The sequence below is a fragment of the Aquila chrysaetos genome, chromosome 4 (genome assembly GCF_900496995.4).
Source record: "Aquila chrysaetos chrysaetos chromosome 4, bAquChr1.4, whole genome shotgun sequence".
In the NCBI taxonomy this organism is placed as follows: Eukaryota; Metazoa; Chordata; class Aves; order Accipitriformes; family Accipitridae; genus Aquila; species Aquila chrysaetos.
This window is the reverse complement of record NC_044007.1, coordinates 72,608,322-72,623,796: the sequence shown is the minus strand read 5'-3', so window position 1 is coordinate 72,623,796 and position 15,475 is coordinate 72,608,322. Positions and strand designations below refer to the sequence as shown.

Here is a 15,475-nt window from a genome sequence, read left to right as displayed (position 1 = left end):
CAGTCATGCAGGGAGGATTTGATCACTTTTGCTTTACAGTCAATAGAATGATCTAAAATTATGCTTAGACACTAAACTACCATTTCCATTTCAGAGGGTAAGCCATAATGGAAGTAACTTGAATCACCTACAGCTGCTGAACGTAAGCTTCTGTAGTGTCCGGACGCGAGGCTGTGTTACTGCAGGCAGCGCTGCCAGGTGTCAGCTGAACCACAGTTACCGTTGAGGCACGTCCTTCCTTACCCTGTGGAAAATGTGAAACAAAAAAAAAGAGAAGTACGGCTTCTCTCAGTGAAATGAAGTTATGCTCAGGGACTGCAGATCCACTGCGGTTCGTCTCCAGCAAACCTGTTATTTCATCAGATTAACTGCCACCTTAGTGGCTCATTCCAAAGATTCCATCATCCAAATCAAACTCAGTTTTCTTTACATTAACAGCATTTTATTTCAAAATATATTAACCATTCTGTGCTTACAAAGGACTGCAGTGTGAATACAATATTAAGTTAAAAGCTTCTTAATCCTGCTACAAAAAACTTTTTTATTAGGAAGAGGACTGGTGCATACAATCAAAATTATTTAGTTCAAATACCTCTGCAGTCTACATGAGTACTTCTCAATCTTAACTCACACATTTTGTTCTGCCACAGATGGACACAGGGGTTATATTTTCAATATTATACATGCAAAACCAGGTACTGTACCAAAACCAACTATGGCAACATTAGTTTAGAACATAGTTCCTTTCTGAAGATGTATCATGTGTACATTTACAGACAACACTTGCATCAACAGACAACAGAAGTTATTGCTCCAAATCCCCACAGCTTCTGGGTAGGAATGCACGCTTTAGAACAACCCGCGCTCTGTAATGCAAAAGATCTGCTGTAAGGTTTGAGTAGCATCTAGCCAGTCTTAGGACCTGATGTCAAAACTTTCTTTGGATTTGGTTTGGTGAAATTTACCAAAGGGAAAAGCTTTAAAACCGTCATGCTGAAAACTCTTCAGATATATACATGGATGCTAGAGCACTCACTCTGCCTCCATTACCTTGCAAATGCATCCTGCTGCAAGCAAATACACCCTGGTTCTAACTCAAACCTAGCTTTGGTATCGCCACATAGTGCTATATTCAAAGAATAATCTCTAATTCAGTGCAACATGAATTATGTTTGTCCAAGTCCATCCATGTGCAGAGCACATCAAGGATGCATTTACTCGCCAATTAGCAATTCCTTCCTGAATTGGACATACTATTTCAGTATGGACATTCAAAGCATGCCCTTCAGGTCCTGGAATCGATCCCAAAAAGAGGATGAAGCAATACTCTCATGTACTAAACCAGATTCAAAACAAGATACCAGACGAAGCGTGGAAGAGCTTAAGAGACTAGGGAACTGAAGACGTATTTCATGACCTATTAATTTTGGCAGCTCTTTAGTAGATGTATGCAAATACTTCCAGGAACAGTAATCTCTTAGCAATGTATTACTAGATGGAAGAACAGCTTTTCCCAACTTTGTATTACAACAAAACAGTTCTAGCCATCCTACCAGTATTTGCTCGGCTCCTCCCCAACCTTTATCAAGTAAACATTAATTCTAGAAAATGTTGCTTGTTTTCACTATATACAGGCACTATTTTGTTCTTAGGTATCTTAAAAAAAAAGATAGGACAAAATGTCAGTAAAAGTCTGAATAGGACAGACACTGCTCGTATTTATATAACGCTGCATATCGATATATATACATTTACAAACCCAGTGTAGAATCCCTGAATATGCTCATCAATTCCGGCATTGTTTCTGGTTTCAAAATACCAAGTTCATTTTCTACATTGCAATTTTTTTTCTTTTAATTTCCAATTTTATCACTTAAAAGCAATTTTGGAGAATTTTACCATAAAGCATTAAGGTATTTTACTAAAAGTGACAGATAAACAGTATCAGGTTAAAGGTCAAGCCTCCCTAACGTTTGTTAAGAGTTTTAGGTAATTCTAGTTTTGTAGAAGTAAGAAAGGAATTCCCAAAGTATGCTTCACCACAAAGCATAAGAAATAATAAGAAACCCTTTGAAATACAAGCTGAGATAGAGTTTATAAAGATGATGCATCCATGGATTTAAGAGATGCCAGCTGTCACTCAATAAAGATTACTTAATTGGGAAATCAATTTTCTCTTGTAAAATTGCAAATTTCAAGGCAAACAACTGCATCCCTAGAAGAAGAATGCTACCTCCATTGTGAAACATAATGAATACTAACTCCAATCCCAACAGCTTTCAGCACCTTCTGAAGGAAGTTGTAGCTGTTTCCAGAGGTAGTATCCATAAAGTTGGCACTATCTGCAGTGACAAGCTTAAGCCAATACAATATAAACACAATGTTTGAATAAAGGCAATGTAGGAGCATCTTCTACCACTGATGCAAAGCTACAGAGTCTCAGTAGAGCAATGGTATTTTCCCATCCTTAGTTTATCAGGTCCGTAGGAAAGGCAGCACTCTGCAGTATTCTGTCACCAGTACTAGGGATTAGCAGCATAGCAATTCTGCTGCTGCTTTTGCTGGGGAACAATTTTATCCAGTTTTCTACTTCCAGGCTTTCTGGAAAACAATGTTTAACATTGCACCCGTATACCTATTTCAGAAGTTACACCAATACCCACAATGTGTAATACTGGAGACAGCATCCAATCTTCCTTACACAATGCTTTTTTTCTTCTTTTGTTTAATTAAAGAGATTATGGGTTTCCTAATCCAATAATCACTGACAAAATACACATAAGTATATCTTTCTCCCCAAAGTCTTGAAGAGAAGCCACATAGTCCTTGAAATCAGACAAGCCTAAATGTACCCTAGATGAGCTGCGAATACATACCGTTGCGCATGGAAATATCTGACCGCTGTCTCTATTATTAGATACGTGGGTATCAACTTAATTTCTGAAAAATGTATATCATATGTATGACTACAATGTTAAACTTTAAAAAAAAAAAAAAGCAATCTTTCAAAATAAGTCATTACTGCTCCCAACTGGTCACAGCATCTGTGTGCTGAAAGTCACCATATTGTAGTAAGGCTGGCAAAATGAATGTGTGCCAGATTTTTGCCCATTGCAGTTTGTTGCTTCATGTATTAAATTAAAGCAGTATTTACAGTGACCTGAAGTTAACACACTAGGCTGTAAACCAGCACACATTCACTTCTGCTAGCTCTGCTACAGCACAGTAATGCTCAGCTAAGGTACAGGAAGGGGAGGAACGGCTAACTTGGTTCAAGAAACAGTTACCACTAGCCCTTTGGCACTATACTTACTTAAAACAAGCTTGATTTGCTAGAAGAGAATGATAAAAACCAGTGCAGTTGTATTTTACAATACCATGAGACCATATTGTTATGGTTTACTACAAGCATTCCCTTCTGAATTCCAAATTGGTTTTGCTCAAATTGAATACTAAATGTACTAAACACAAGTAAATACCTGCTCCTGGAATGATTGTTTACAGTAAAGTTAAAGGCCATCAACTTCTTGCATATAAGCATTATGAAAAAGATGGTCTCTCCCAAGAAAACTTAATGCCGCTAAAGAAACAGGCGTGTGAGGAATTCCCCCCCCCCCCCCCTTTTTTTTTTGAAACCCACAAGCCATCTAAAAGCTTAGCCCACTTATCCCACAGAGCTGCTGCTTGCTTATGCAGATGAGGCAATGTAACCAGGAACTGGTACATTACAATGACCAGAAGTCAAAATGACCAGTTTGATTATTTTCACATTAATGCGAGACTGATCTAAACTAAACTGTTCTTAAAGAGGCTGTTTCTTTTCAGAAAAGAATATAGATTGTTAAATACGCAAGGACAAGTTCTTGTATTTCTACTGGTAATCAGACGCTAAAGATAAACCCTAAATAATCAAGGTACGCTTTTTCATAATGTGGTGTTTTGTTTTGTTTTTCTAAACATGGCAAAATTCAGTGAATATTTCATATTCTAAGAAGGTATTACTGGAGGTTTTGTTTCTTCTTTTCTTTTTGTCAGTATATTGTTACTGTACCACCACAGAACCATACAATTGGTTCCTCAGTCAGGCATGGCACATAGCATGAGCTCCTTAAACTACATTTACTGAGAAAGACTCAGTAGGTAGAAAGACTCCCCCACGGAGGGTTCTTCATAGCAAGTCCTAGCTGAATTTGAAACAGGAAGCATCAATATGAAGCCTCATTTCAAAGGAGGACAAACTAAGAAGACTACATCAGATATGAATTCTTCATGTTGGGAAAGGACCATTTCAAAATAGCAACAGATCTTCTCAGCTGATTTGACTGATTTGCCATTATTGAAGATAACTGTGTCTGAAATACCATTTTAATCTTCACAGCAGAGGTCTAAGGGGGTTGGGTAAAGGGAGAGGGAGAAGAGGAAAACTTAAAAACAAATAAAAGAATGCTTTAGAATGACTCTTTAAAATGACTTTGTTGAGTACCATAGGAATCTGAAAGATTGTCTCAGAAATAACTGGGATAGCAAATGTGGTCAACAGAAACACCTTGACCAGTGAGCAAAGAGGAGCAATGGAAAACTGGAAATACATTAAAGATGCGTATTTCTTGCTAGTAATCTTCTTCAAATGCTCTCTACAAGAAGCTATAATAAGAACACAACATTTCAGTGCAAAACTGTGAACTAAAAAAAGTAACATAATAAAGAAGTTTCCCAAGTATCAGGGTGGTCTCATTCAAGCTGGTTAGAATGTTGCAGGAGTACTTGGGGACAGCCTCAGGTTCTTTGTTGTCCTCCACCCCAGCCAGCAACAATTGTAAAAAAGTGTTGCATTAAAGATTTGATGTGAGCCACAAAACCAAGGAAATAAAAGTACAGGACAGTTAATTCAAGCAATACATCCTTCTTATTCAGTTAGTTGGAATTGATCTGTAAGTCTTTCAGAATTTAAAATATTAAATGGGATGTTTCTGTATTTCAATGAACTTGAGTCAAACCACTAAATTAAGCCTGAGTCTGTCCTCCAAACACTTACCTGCGAGTTTGAAAGTGTAAAACCAGCATCCTTGAAACCCCTCATTTAAGCATAAAATTTCATCTGTAAAGTTGCAGCAGCTAATTTTGAGAATCTGAGGAGTAGGCTATTTGTGTCTTAATAGGCAGCCTGTTTATTGCAAACCTATAGCAGGACTTTTTTGCTTAGTATCAGAGTGCCTTCCAATCACTTTCTATGGCAATGTATTTTTAGAAACAATACAAAAATACATGCAATATTGGGAAAATAAGAGCCTTCCACATCTATCAGCACTTCTGCAACTTGAGTAAAACAAACATCGATGTTAGCGAGAGCTATTTGTACACAAATCTTGGATATCCTTATCGCTAGATAAGAAGAGATTTTTGTTGCAACAGTTGCATGACCGTCAACAATAAATGCAAGGCATGCCTGTATTTTGTATAACTCATTATCAAACTCCGAAATAAATTCAAGAGAAGTTACTAGAAACTGAAAGGTGGTTCTTTGGTTAAGCACATGCATCTGCTACTTTGTACCCAGGGCCTCACCGTATTTGTGGAAAAGCTGTTCAAGTATGAAATTTCTACGAAAAATCCCGCTTCCTATTTATAAAAAGGATCCATTTATAAAGATCCATTGTGTCAAAATATTTCAACAGTCAATACAAAAGGCCTTAAATGTCACCAAACCTGCAATTTAAGCAAAATTACATATGGAAGAAAAACACTAGAGGAGTTTGATGCTGTGACCTAGGCAACACACCATTTCAGGCATTTAAGAACTCTGTTTATTATTAAGATATATCTTAATTTATAAGATATATTTTATAACTTATTAAGATATTTCGCCAGAGCCTTACAGGGGAAAAAAACCCAAACTAAACCAAACCAAACCAAACTCCATGCTCTCTCCCCTTCCTCTTTGGAAATAAACTTAAATTTGTTTGAAAAGTTAATTGAACTCAGCCACAGCATTTGAAAACCAACACTGAACAACCCCCATTCAACTTCTTCCTATTACTGGAAGCAGACATGACAATCATACATTACCTCTGCCTGAAAACGCTTAAGGCCTTTGATTAAATTTAGTTGACAAGATGACTCCACTGCGATGGTGGGTAAACAGCAAAATACTATCACATTTCACTGCAAACGAGGGCAAGATTTAAACAAGTCCTCCTATTTCAATAGGAGGAAAACCCACATTTAACAAGTCGCATGTTTACTAATTTCAGGAAGATACTAGAAATACCAGTCTCCAACAACATTAAATTTCAGTGCATATAAGACAGTAATATTTAAGTGTTCTTATGAGTTACAGATGATGGTCAAAGCCTCTAAAGAAATACTCTGAGGAGCAGCAAATAAGTATATTCTACTTTCATTTAACAATGAGTGGTTTACACCTTTTTTCCCACCAGATTAACTGAGAATAAATATTTTGGAATTAGCTTTCTTTAAAGTTACTACAATTTAATAACACAAATAACCCAATAAATAAAAGCCAAGTTAGTTATTTCAGCAGATAAGATAATGACTCCAGTGGATATAGCTGTCCTCTTCACTATTCTTTTTATGAAGACAGAAGGTCTTCAACAAGGCAGTTGAACTGTGTGTTAGTATGCAAAGCCATGGGAAGTAGACATTCTCTCTTGAAGAGGCAAAGTGCACAATAATGTAAGGCCAGCAGATGTTCGAGAAGTGGTTTCTCCTAAAGCCTAAGCTATGCTTCCCTGTGAGCTGCCCCTAGGCACAGCTGGAAGTGGACAGAAGGCCATGGCTGTTGTGAACTCAAGACAGAAGACAGATTCTCTCATGTTGAACAGGCGCGGCACAGTGCCTTCATCACTCTGCAGCCATTTTCACCTCCTCAGGACTCTCTCTAGATGACCTGGGGGTGGGGTGGGGGGAGAGAAAAAAAGTAAGACTCAAATCTGTTGAGCGATTACAAATATCTAGTTTCCTACACATTAAACAGGAAACTAACACGCATGCAGGTTTTTGTGCGTGCTGTGGGAAGCTCTATCTACAGCATAAACAGAAAGTTTTGGAACATAACATCTACAAGTCAGAGACTACAGACAGGTCCAATTAGTGGTTTTTCTCCTAAGTTACCCATATGAAGGATGACAACATTATTCATGTGAATGAAGCAAAGGATTATTTCTGACAAGCACAGAATCCTCTTTAAGATATATGTGTGATGAGCTAACCTATGTAATTGAACAAGACAGTAGAGACATTAAAGTGGCTACTGTCATTAATAACTTCACAGTGATTTCCAACTCTAATTAAGTATTCAATTAGGAGTTTATTCATCCCATTCCTTAACCGTACAGTTTAAAGATACGTTTCTATATTCCACGTTCAGTAACTTGAATAAAGAGATTAATCAAAATCACACTTTTAATGGAATAATGGCATATAATGTTACCTCATTTTTTAAATTCAAGTATGTTTGTTTATATTTTGCAGTACTGTACAGTAACACACAACAATGCAATATTTGCAGGCAGGCCTCTTATTAAGGACAATGAACACTGACTATTAGGTATCCATGAATAACAGTCCAGCAAAAAGGATGTTCAATCATCTCCGAGCACAATGGCAACATATAAATTATAGGAGACAAAGGTATTATCGGTGAATTTTCTAAAAGAGCCTTCTGTAAGAAGCTGAGAGACATTAAACAAACATTTCAAGTTTTCAAGTTCCAGTGAGTATTTTACTTTACCAGAATTTTTATTTCTAGAATACTGGATAGCTGAATCCTCTCCAAAAAGTTCAATACGCATGCAGGTGTGTATGCACACTCATATATAAGCCTCATACATTCTCTATAACTATGCATACATACACTTATCCATGTAAAAACATTATGTATACATATAAGACACTTACAACTTACCGGTAAATCTGTAATGGCCACGCTGCTTGCGATGGAGTGGGCACTGAATTTGTTGGACTCACCAACATGGCACTATATATGTTGGAAGCAACCACAAGTATACAAAGTAGAATTGGTCCTATGATGGCTCCTTCCAGTCCCAGGTAATATGCTCCACCAGCTACCGCAAGCCCTGTCAGGTAAGGATGACCACCTCTGGAATTATGGCACAAGCAGAATAAAATAAAATTAAGAACAACAAACAACAATACTATCGATTATAAAATGTGAGTTATTAATCATTAAGTTTTATTAAGCTTAGAAAATGACATAGCTAGCTATCAATACCCATATTTACACTGTAAACTGCTGTTTGAATGACTGCACAAATATTCCAAGCTGTATTCTGCGCTGTACTTGCACAACAGATGAAACAATGTATTGTAGCATATAACGCTGGTAATATCCACAATGGAGTAGCTACTTTCTAGACATCTGCTGAAGAATGTCTGAAGGACTTAATGGCAAAAACATTTCCATTTTGAAAATGGAAAGATGATTGATTACAAAGACTGTTCATGCTTTACGGTCAAGAATTGTTAAATTTTAAGACAACCAGCAATATGTACTATGAGTGCCCCTGAGCAAAGACATTAATTTACACAATGATAGCAACTTGCATTGCATCTTTCAGAGAACAGTTAGCATATATTCTTTGAATAAATAGTCATGTCTTCTCATTTTGTTATAAAACAACCCCTCAGACTGAGTGTTTGTTATCATTAGCTTTTAATGTTTTCAGATGAAAAACAAAACCAGTTTTTTATGAACACATTAATATTTCTGCAAAGTTGGGGCCAGTGGAGCTTTTGATAAGAGCTATTATGGCAGCAAGTAAGCCATGCCGTTTTTCTTTTCCGTGTTTCAGTTCAGGTGCACAACATGAATCCTATCAACAGCATTTACACAAAACCTGCTCATCCTGCTTAATCTTTATAGCTAAAATAATGATGGTAATATGGAATTATATAAGAAAAGCTACAGTTGAAACTGAGCACCCAATTTTGAGGAAGCTGCTCTAAATTCTGAGTGTAATGGAGTAAAAATACCAGCTAGTCAGTTTAGAGCTCCAGCAGCTTCTGCCAGGTTTCTACTATGGTCCTGACTTCCACCCAACTCCCACATTGGCAGTCTTTGCCTTCATCACAACTGTGTGCAGAATGAGACCATGAAACATGACCTATTACATCATACACACCTCAGTCATGTCTTACCTAGATCACACTTAACCCACTGGTAGGGCCAGATTGTTTTTCTGAGGGGACAGATTTGACCTTAAAGTTTTATGTTTCTCCAACAGTAGACACGATTCATTTCTAAACCCCTAAAAAGTTCAAATAGTTTTTTTCCAGCATCTGCATCAGTTTAAACGTTCTTCTGGCTAGTTCGCTAAATTAAACAACAGATCACCTGATGAAATAAGACTACAGTCTGCATTTAATGCATTTGGCTAACCCTGCATAACCTAGTTATAGCTATTTCAAATAGAATTAATCTAATCTGCAAGACAGAATGATGCTTACTGTTCTATTTAATGGGAAGAATACAATTTTGCTCCACTGTCAGAAAATCTATTCCTGCCACATATATTTTCTGGACGGTAAACAGAGCCTGCATCCCCTACAGTCAAAAAATGTATTCTAATAAGTAGAAGACTTATTGGCTGGTTAAATAGCTACTAGCCTTGAATTTATCCATGATTTATTGTTGTAAAAAAAAAAAAAAAAGTAATTTGATTATACTTCACCTGTTAACTTTAATTCATGCAAAATAATTAATGCCACAGTCCATGAAGATTATTATTAATACTGTGCGTATTATCATCAGGTTCTCTCTGTTCAGTGTAATTACATTTGGTGAACAAAAATATTAATTTCTAACTTAACACAGAACTGAAAACTTAATGTCCTTATTCTACATTAACTCTACTATAATAAACATCAGCACAAATGAGGGACTAGTACCAGCATGTAACTAAGTCTGGACCGTGAAGTCCTCAATTCAAAGAGTTTACTAGGATTGTTTCTGATGATCAAGACTGAAGCAGTAACTAGAAGAGTGCAGCTTTTTATCTGTATTGTACATGGTTGTGCACGTCTTGCGCATATGAAACTTGACAGTTCACGTCTTTGCCAGCTCTGTTAAACAGCACTGCTTTGTCTTCTAGTCTGAATTGCGTAAAGGGATTCACTAGATATTTCAGCAGCAGAAAATGTCAGTGGACATTTCAGTTGCACTCGGTTACAACTGCAAACGTTGACTTTGTCTTCATAGTCTGAGTTTGTTTCTCTGTGTACAAACTCAAAGCTGAAACCAGGAGACATTTCAAGTCAAGAGAGGCAGCCAAACACCTAGCAAGATTTTTCAAGAAATCTGTGCCTGCCTCCCACAACACAGCATTGGCTACTGCCTCAGTAGAAGCCTATCTCCAGTTTTGCAGTTTCATCTGTCTCAACATATTTAAAGATCAATCCATAATCAATAGGTTTTTACACTGGGGTACGGTGACACAACACAAAGGCTGGCTTCAAAAAAAATCCTCAAATTCTCACAGTCCATTCTGAAAAATTATTTTTTTCAGGTCCCTAACTAGCTCATGGATTTCTTGTTTGTTCTGCAGCATCATCTGGCATTAGGTGATGTAAAGGAAAATGCGACACATCTTTAGTCAATGATTAGATAAATCACAAAGGTACTCTTAGAATTACTTTACCAATTGAAACAGTTGATTTTGCTGACTTTGAGAATGAGTTCAAGACCTCTGGAGTGACCAAGTTCACAGAAAAGAGGGCTGGGAAAGTAAAGGCACTTAGGCCAGTAAGACTTCTTACTATGAGGTGATACCACTACACCTGTTCCTGTGCTTGAAGATACTGTTCCGCATGCTTCCGAAAAGTAAGTTTAATTAAAGGCGTCAATGATCATTAAGGATTTTTACAATACTACCTTTAAAAAGTCTTTAATGTACTTACCCTGATATATCTGAATAAATTGCTGTATCTACAAAATAGGTTGGCAAGAGGTGAAAAACCAAAAGCAAAATGGCTTTGCATCCTTGTCCTTGCACAAGCCACAAATCTAGAACTGCAGGGATGGCTGCCCAGTATGTCCCCAGAAACGGCACTGCTCCAAGGATTGCTGCTAATGCTAGAGCACACAAAAGCAGAGGTGAGAAAAAGACCAGAGAAACACATTTCACAAACACATTTACAGTTAAATTCTGACACTTTTGCCACACCAGTAGTCCCACTTCTATCAACTCTTGTAAATAAGACACTGAAGAAGTGCCACATAAGGGTCTTGGTGTTTTATAGCTCTGCTTTAGGAAAAAAAGAAAATTCGCTATTCCCCATACAGAAAAGCTTCACCAACTGTCAGTCATAAGGAGTTACTTCCAAAAGAGACCAATTCAGAAAAATTCAAAGTTATACCGATCATGCTCATTTCAAACTTTTACATAACTACAAATTAGCCACTGTGTGCAAGAAAGTATACCAGCAAAAGTCTCATTGTAACTTACTGGATCTCCTGTAGTCAACCGTAATAATGTAAGTAGTACTGTGAGAAACCAGGCGAATACAAAATCCATGACTTACATATTTCTGTCTGCACATGTGCACACACAGGTGTACACCCTTCTGATTATACAAATACCTGCTGTAATCTAAAGTGATGCAGTACTGCTGTCATTTTAATGCAACAGGGATGACCATAATACAAAAAATAATTAAGGTTTTTTTCTCTTTCTTGGTCTCATTAACTAGAAAGCAAAAACTTTTAAGATTTTGCATGTAGCTGAAAGAAAAAGAATGATTACCTTCCAAGTAGGTCTAATGATTCCCAATTCCTTTAAGACAGGTGTACTTTAGAATACATTCTATTATATCTATTATATTATTATATCTATTCTATTATCCATTTTCTATTATATTGGGGTTTGTTGTTTTATAGCTTCCCCTTTTGTTCCCTCATACATGAATGTACAACATTTTTTTAATTACTGTTGTTATTATTTTTAGGGAAAGAGAGGCAAAAAAGGAACAGGGGAGAAGATTTTTTCAGTGAAAACTGTTCAGCCATTTCCAAAGCTACGATTAAAGAATTAGAGAAAACCAGAGGCTGGTAATACAGTCAGGCAACAGTACTGAGAATAAGAAGCATGCCTCTATCATGCCTTTTCATGATACCAAATCCTCCTGCATTTAAGCATCTTGAAAAAAATCAGCATCTGTCAACTATGGAAGAAACAAAAGCCATGGCAGGCAGAATGAAGTTAAAACCTGGAAAGACTTGGACTGAATAGAAGGAAGAAGGAATTACATCCAGCAAAAGAAAAAGACAGGAGAAGTAAAAATAGCTGGCAGGGGATGTGTTGTGAAAACAGAAAAAGGGAAGGCTTAGAGGTAAGGCAGCAATCAGGGACTCCACCCTACCCACGGCCATTCTCTAAAAATAACTTCAAGACTAATCTTATCAGCAACATTTAATCCTACTGATCTTGTACAATAGATAATTATGTAACATTATCTATAAATAGATTATAATTGTTCAAATTCTTACCAGATGGTATGAAGACTATGTTAATCCCAAATATAGTGTGAGTCAGCCAAGTGTAGAGTCCATAGAACCCAGCCATTTTGAGGGAAGCATCAAATACACCTCTAAAACAATCAAAGAAATTCTGTTAAATTTTGTAGCCAATAGGATTCTGGGAACTATAAAGATATACACAAGCTGTTTTGAAAAACTGCAAAGCCATTAGTGCCACAAATAACATAACTCAAAACGTAACACCAAACCCTTTATGCATTTGTTCCCTATGAAAAGAATAAGCATCCATCACATCTGTCATTTAAGGCATTTAGACTCAAAAACCCCCGACTGTTCTTTACTGTACAATGGGTTCCAGGGACAAACTCCTTGAAAGAAACTGCTCAAGTGTCAGACCACATCCTCCATCAAAAAAACCCTTTTATCTGTGAGAAGCAGTACCATTCTACATACGAACTACTTTTTCTTTGCCCTTTTCCACTTCTACCTGTTCGCTCATTTATCTGCTTACATTTCTATACCTGCTCATTCTCATCAGATTAAAACCACTGGTCTGTGAAGTGAAATAGGCTGCTTAAACTCTTACTTTCCTACATACTTACATGGCTTTCCAGATGAAAATAACTGACCACCTCATATTCACTACTGGATTTTAGCCTCAATACCTTTATATTCCTAGCTTTTACGTTGCTTACTAGATTACATTACTAAAAATCAAATAGAAAGTCTGGTAATCTAATTAATTCCTGCTGAATCTACATCCAACATGGTGGCCACAAAACAAAGTTCTCCTCTCTTAAGTATGACCACAGCTTCATGAGACAGTAAACAGGCAGCTAAGTGCTGTATCATTTTTACAGCACTAGTGCACTTAGACATGTGGAATATCCTATAACTGAACTGAAAACCTGTGCCTTAGGACTACAGTCACAAAAATTATACTCTATAACTGGTATGTCTCACTATTGACTATGCCAGTTTTTCACCCTTATTTGAGAAAGGCATGAAGTTTCCTGAAACTGCTATTTTAGCTTGGATCTAGGTAACCAAACTATCCCTGAGTTCGCCTCCTCAGAACAGTCTTAACAGTCACATCACTGCAGAAGCGGTGGCACACGCACCCTCTTAGCAAAGATAAATGCGAAGTTTGCTGATGTTAACTTCCCATTCTACGTTTCATGCTTTTAATTGCACTGCTTGTGTCTTTGCAGTTTTGGGAACTCTGGCAGGAGGGCAGAGAGGACAGGAAGACATGCAACAGAAATCATGGAGCCAGATGCTTAGTGGAAAGGTTTTCATTGCACTTTGAAGAAGAACACGTTCTGCGCAGAAAACGGCCCTTTCTGGAACTAAAGCCTCTAAGAGCACAGTTTTTTTCCTCTGTTGAGTCAGTAAAGCCTTCTAGAAAGGAAATCTTCTCTGCTATTAAACTACTAAGTAGAATCTTCTCTCCTGAACTACCAGCAAGCATTCCAAGACTCCCAGTTTTTGCTTCTTTGGGGACTATTCTCATTATTATTTCCATGGGCAGTTTGCATATTTTTGCCCTCCTTTACCACATAAAGGCACACATAGATTCCCAAATGACTGCTGAATCAAAATGATCTTATTTTAAATTCACCCAATGGAAATTACGAGTGCCTAATAAATCTCACACATCAACACTGTTGATCAAAATGTGAGATCTCTTAACAGATTAACTAGGAACAGCTGCTGTCAGCCATCTCCCCCCAAAAAAGAGGGAAAGGGAAAACATGGAAGAAAGCAAGCTTTAAAGAATGACCTGAAATAACAAATCCAACCTTTGACAGACAAATATTATGTGCTGCGTGAAGAAGGGGAAGAAATATTTACAAATACTTGGTGGCCTCGGTGAAAAGAACCTGAATACTCTGCAGTTTAAGTAAACTTCTATAATACTAAAATGGGAAATCACAGACCAAAATATATAGAATCTACAGATTTTGAAGAGTGAAACACTCACCTGTATTTTAGTCATAAGAAAAGTAAGCTTCTGGCATAAAAAAAAAAAATGGCAAGGAGGAGAGAAGACCCCAAAAACCAAAGCCACAGTAAGAATGCTAAATGTGAGTTTGCATTAAAAACTCAAGATGTTTTCATACTTTAGCTACTCAAAAGTCTTAATTTTCTGCATTTTCTGTGACATTTAATTCATCTCTGCTCTTTCTGAGAATATCAAAGGAGCACAATATTTTTGTTACAAGAACCTGTTTATTAATTGAAACTGATTCTGTCAACCATCAAGTATAAAAATCACATAAAAAAGGAGGGAAAAATAGTCAATCTATCAACATTTTAAGGACACCTTACAGAAACAGAGGGCTAAATACCACTTTAATCCATACATGCAAGTTATCTGTGGTTAGATTTTAAGAATTTAGAACATGAACAATTACAACTGGGTCCTTCACAATGGAAGCCTCTCGGCTGATGGAGAGACGAAGTGCTATCTGTACGGCAACGATCATGAGGGTGTGACAAAAAAACCCCATCACTTTTCCTGGTTGCACTGAAGATACATTTGTTCCCACTAAACCCTTATGCTTTTGTCAAACCAACTTCCTCAGCCTTGTTGGTCTCTTAAATCTTAGACCTGTCCCATAGAAAACCCTTTGCACTATAAAGAAGGTATCTCACAATTTCTGAAACTCTTCCCTGGTGACACAAAGTTTTCAACTGTTTTTAATGCTATTTGCCACAGGTCCTTCCAAAACAAAACCAAAAAGCCCCAACGTATCCAGAACAATTTGTTAAAAGGAAGCATTAAATTTGAATATTTAATAGCATCTATGAGAACCCAGATTTCAACATGCTATAATTAAATCTTCGAGTAAATCTTTTTCCTATCAATCAAACAGGAACTGTGGCAAAAATACATCTCGGTTGTCAAAAATATTTTAAAACTTCCCTTGAAATATCTCCTTATTTTTCCCATAAAGA

General features: G+C 37.0%; 1 protein-coding gene across 3 annotated transcripts in view; it reads right to left on the bottom strand.

Annotated features, from left to right (window-relative positions):
* Positions 1-420: 420 nt before the first annotated feature.
* Positions 421-15,475, bottom strand: part of TMEM245 (transmembrane protein 245) — an 87,294-nt gene continuing 72,239 nt past the window's right edge. For all 3 annotated transcript variants that reach the window (XM_030011085.2, XM_030011083.2, XM_030011084.2), the window contains 4 exons: positions 12,524-12,624; positions 10,936-11,110; positions 7,925-8,119; positions 421-6,907 (listed from right to left, as the gene is read on the bottom strand). In XM_030011085.2, the coding sequence (XP_029866945.1) occupies positions 6,862-6,907; positions 7,925-8,119; positions 10,936-11,110; positions 12,524-12,624 (517 nt within the window). In that variant the 3' untranslated portion in view covers positions 421-6,861. The remainder of the gene's footprint in view (positions 6,908-7,924; positions 8,120-10,935; positions 11,111-12,523; positions 12,625-15,475) is intronic.